The 5303-nt window shown below is 35.6% G+C and overlaps 1 protein-coding gene across 1 annotated transcript in view; it reads left to right on the top strand.

Moving 5' to 3' along the window:
- Window positions 1-5303, top strand: part of DCC (DCC netrin 1 receptor) — a 1232106-nt gene that overhangs the window by 729575 nt on the left and 497228 nt on the right. Inside the window, exon 9 of the mRNA XM_012651723.1 lies at window positions 3204-3381. Coding sequence (XP_012507177.1) covers window positions 3204-3381 — 178 coding nt within the window. The remainder of the gene's footprint in view (window positions 1-3203; window positions 3382-5303) is intronic.

Here is a 5303-nt window from a genome sequence, read left to right on the forward strand (position 1 = left end):
CCATAGAGTTGTCTTGAAGTTGCATTTGCAGAACAAGCTCAGTGTATTTGCTTAGATCATATTTTATAGGTCAATACCATCAAAGCACTTTCTAAAGATGCTTTATTTACACTTTATATAAGAATAAGGAAGTATCAATTGTCTATATCAATGAATGTGTTTTTCTTGACTATTTTTAATTTGGGATACTTTTGGGAGGCTGATGGAGATTATGAAAACCTAAAACTCTCTTCACATTATAAAGTCCAGCATCCTCTTTTACACGTTAAGTGATATTTTCATTATGTGATCTTCAACATTCTAACCTGGACATGTCCAAATTTCCTTGCCTTTTTTTCCTTTGAAGAATGCCTATTCAAAAGGTCATGGCCAACATGACCTAAACACAGTTATTTCATCCAAATTATTTTGTGTTTATAAGAATAATGTCAATTATGAAAGCTGTCTTTTCTTAAAGATACCGAAGAAGTTTGATATGCAAATCTGTCCTTTGACAACAGTGTTTCCTGAAGGCTAGATAAGGTGCTATAAAATGATTCACAACAGATTATAGACAAATTCATTCCCTGAGTGGTTTCTGAAGAAGGCACATTGTTCCTTCTTTCCTTTTAGGACCTCGTGTCTTCTACCCAAAGTTCCCGTGATCCAAATAGGTCCCTTGTTTTTCCAATGTTGTTGAATGATATCAACACTGGATTTAGAGGAAGAAGCTCTAGATTTCATTAACTGTGATACCCAATACCTGTGAGTCCTTCAAATCAATCATGTTGTTTCTCTAAATCTCACTCTGTATCTGTAATGATAATAAAACCATGCTATCTATATCAAAGTGTTATATGAGGCAGTATATATAACAATTTTCTGCTAAAAGACAATAATTAAATAAGATGGAAAATTCCCTATATCCATGTGCTTAATTTCCTGGAGTTACGTACAGCAAGGCATACAATTTGATCATGATGGTGTTCTTTCAAAAAGCAGCTTGGTGGTAGTTTGGTAGACTAGGAGCAGTGTGATATATGCTGTGTGGAAGCATTATCTGATGCTTCTTACCCTCATCTACTTTAGGTTACTGTTGAATCCCATCCAGATCCCTCTTCTGTTAGAAGTCAACATTCAACCTTCCAGCAGCTTAACACTGCATATCTAAAAGAATTCCTAAACTTCTGGCTATATCTGGATTCTTACAGGGTGCTTTTTCTCTATTGTGCAAAATATAGATTATAGAATATTTACAATTTTAACAAGTTTTAAGTGTAGAGTTCTGTGGCATTAAGTGCTATCATCACCACCATCTGTACACAGAACTTTTTCATATGCTCCAGCTAAAATGCTGTACCCATTAAACACCACATTCCTATTCCCCCTCACCCTAGCCCCTGCAACCACTCAGGGTGAATATTTTAATTACATCCAATTAAATCCCCTCTGTATACACAGGGGATTTGTTCCAGGACCTCCTGCCTATTACGCACTGGCCTATTACTGAATCTATGTGTACTAAAATCCCGGAGTCTGCCCTGGGGAACCCTCCTGTAAGAAAAGTCAACCCTCAGTATATGCAGGTTTTGTATCCCATGAATATTGTATTTTCCATCTGTGTTTGGTTGAAAAAGAAGGCACGTAAAAGTGGACCAGCGCAGTTCAAACCCATGATGTACGAGGGTCAAGTGTACTAGCATACTAGTTAAAATAGTGACAATGGCTATAACAAATAAGCCCTAAAATATATGATGACTTAAAGCTATTTCTGACTCTGTAAGGTATAAAAAGGATGTTCCTAATTGATAGGTGATGTGTTTCATTAACTCTTCTCCTGAATTCTTGCAAATTTTGACCCTTCCGTCATCAATATATGCCTTCCAAGGTCACCATACTTGTCTACTCCAAACCAACAGGTAAACGAAGAGAACATGGATGATTACCCATGTGTGCTTTCTCTAGGCCAGGCCTGGAATTAGCACACATCACGTACACCCAAATTCATTGATTAGACTCAGTCACATGGTCACAAAGGAAGGCTGGGAAGTATAGTCTAGCACACGAAGAAGAAGAAATTTGGGGTTTGAGGATGAGCCAGCCAGTCTCCGCCATATCAGCCAAATTAAGTGTGTACTTATGCCCAGGAATCACCATTCATGCACTTAGGAACTTTTTATTTTTCTTCTTTAAAACCTAATTTTCCCTGGTAGAAAAAAAGGTTGCACTTTAAATATCTCCACAAACAAACCAAAACTGAATGGCAAAATTAAAATGTACATATAATTTTGCTGACAGGCAAGAGATATTATCTAGAAATAGAAACCTTAAGAAACAATTCACAATCTCAGAAGGAGTTCCTTCTTCACTTAGTTTAATCAATTATATGGTAGAGGCCAATGAGGATATCTAGAATGTCTAGGTCTAGAATCATATGTGTTCTTAAAGAATATTCCAGTAGTTATCATTTCTTAAATGTCCGCATCCATATCTATAGGGTTTGTCTTCTCTTAATAGGTACTGTAAATCCCACTATGATCAGCCTATTAATTCATTTGTTTGCAACACCGAGGAAGTTGGTAATTGGTAATTGTATGGAACACATGTAGATGTGGCTTAAAGAACAAGGCAAGCAAACGTGTTAGTTTCTCTTCACCCGGAAAGGAATCTACTTCCTTTCACTAATTGCACTTAAAGTAACCACAGGAGCCCAAGCTCTGTACATAGAAACACTTAGCATCTGCGTTTTCTTTTCCTACAATGAAAGAAAATACATAAATGCATTTGTTGGCAATACTGACAAAGACCAATTTGTAGAATAATTGAAACCTTGATTTCTGTCATTAGCTGGATGTTTACAAAATGCATCTTCCTGTCTATATCCCAGATGTTTCTTCTTATTTTAATAGCTCTTTGTTTGTCATGAGTTTTGAATTCTAAATTGTAAAGTGTCAAGGAAAAAAGACGTCAGTCAGTTTGCAAGTTTCACGGAGAATGATATAAGCTTAAACTTCCCAGAAACCTTGCAACATTTATTTGTAGGTCCTTTGAGTTAGTTTATTTCCCCATAGTAAGCCTCAGAGGTCTTGAATTGTGTCCCAGCATCAATGTTAAATGAGTTAGCAACTTTTTGTTTCACCTCACTACTCTGGCACATCAAATAAAAGTTTCGGCTAAAAATATTCATTTTGGAATAATCTTTCTTTGCGACTTTGATTTCCTAGGGAACGAGCATTGAATACAACCCAGCCTGGGTCTCTTCAGCTCACTGTGGGAAACCTGAAGCCAGAAGCCATATACACCTTCCGTGTTGTGGCGTACAATGAGTGGGGGCCAGGAGAGAGTTCTCAGCCCATCAAGGTGGCTACTCAGCCTGAATGTGAGTATGGAAAGGGAAGGGCGGTATTTAGAAAGTATTTATTTTCTTCTGCAATATCCTTGAATCCATTCACAGAACTTTTTTGAGGTGACAAAATGGAAGAAAGATTTTTTTTTAAAGCACTTACCTATGTAACTCCTTTCAATTTTAAGGATTTTTAAAAGTAAGATAACTTTTTAACCAAATGGCCTCCTCACGTAGGCAATGTTTTCATAATGACAAATGAACAACCATAAAGGCCTAATCCATCCATATGGTCTACATATTCATTTCCTAAGAAAGTGATTGACTCTGCCTAATAGTATTTCTTCTTCTTCATCATCATCATCATCATCATCATCACGGATTTCAGCCTCCTCCACTGATTTTTCAAATTTTCTGAATTTTTCTATGACAAGTGTAACATCAAAGGTAAAAGAACAATGGCATAGAACTTCTAAATACAGGGACTTATTTAAAAACTTAAACATGCACTGTATGTACTCAAGAAGCTACCAAAAGTAGACCGAGACTGGAGGAATGTAGGAGATAACCTCTGTTGAGCAATCTCACTGTCCTCTAACTTGAAACACTGTATCAAGCTACTTAATCACAAAGTAAAGCAGCTGAATGTTCTTTGACCATGTTATAATTCAGTGATTTCTTACTTTTATAAAGGAAGAACTCCAAAATTATATATTCGAAAAAATGTTTCGGTACCTTATAAAATTTGGGTTTCCTTGTGAATTTCTATTTTTTTTTTAAGATTGACTACTAATGAGTCATTTGCCACTTTATTTTGTTTAAAATTTTAAAAATTGTAATCTAAAATCTGAATGCATTGAAGGCCTGCTTGTAACAAACTGCCTTATTTTAGACACCTAATTGCATCTGTCTCCTTTTTCTTAAATTTATAACGCTATTTTGTTTTCATTCTTCTTTGTTTTATGTAAAACTATATTTAACTTCAAAATCACCTGACATACCTTTGGAAGAGGTGAAGCAGAGATTAGAAATAGTTTTATTGGTAAATGAGAGAATGGTCTTCATAGTAGGTTGCCTCTTGGGTTATTTAAATCCACTTGTTGAAGAAGAGAGAACAAGAGATGCAGTCTGGGCACTGGTCTGTGTTCTATTCTTTACAAAATCTCCATTCTTTTTGTAAGAAAGATGGCCAAGGCTTGGCCAAGGCTACAGAGACAAGATGACAACAAATGCAAATAAAGCATTAATTTAGGGGAGGGAAGAAGGCTAAGCCATACAACTAGTGCAAACCAATGTTTGCCTCAAAGAGATAAAACCTCAGATGGCAATTTCAAAAGCATAGTCATGTTCGGGTTTCAGATAATTATTAGGAAATGCAAGCTCCCAGGCAGGACCAGCTAAATAATTTCCTGGTCCCAGTGCAAAATGAAAATGCAGGGGCACCTTGTTAAAAGTTATTAAGAATTACAGGACAGCTATAAGCAGAACATTAACTCACTCCTCATGTAGCGTCCTTCTAAGTCTGAGGCCTTGTGCAACGTCACCAGTTAAATGCCCATGAAGCTGACTGTGCTCCCAGGTTTTTATTCTTGAGAATGTTGTGTTGCTATATGGATTTGAATCACCAGATAATGCCATTTTTTTCTCCACAATGGCTATATTAACATTTGAGCCATGAGTTTCTTCACTGATTTATTCTTCAAAGATCATATGTAATCAATAAATTTTATGAATATTTGGTATTTTAAATCAATAACATTTGGTCAAAATATATATTTTAATGGTATATGCCATTTTATACACAGACCAACAGTTTAAAAATGCTTGAAAAAATCTATAAAGTTCTTGTTCTATTTTCTAACATGGGAGCTTAAACTTTAAAAACATGTTGATTTTCAAAAGATTAAATTTCCATAAATTATCTGAATTCTTCTCTACCTAATTCTAAAATTATCCTACAGTTGTTTTAGTGAACATTTGA

Source organism: Propithecus coquereli, unplaced genomic scaffold (genome assembly GCF_000956105.1).
Source record: "Propithecus coquereli isolate 6110/MARCELLA unplaced genomic scaffold, Pcoq_1.0 Scaffold37, whole genome shotgun sequence".
In the NCBI taxonomy this organism is placed as follows: Eukaryota; Metazoa; Chordata; class Mammalia; order Primates; family Indriidae; genus Propithecus; species Propithecus coquereli.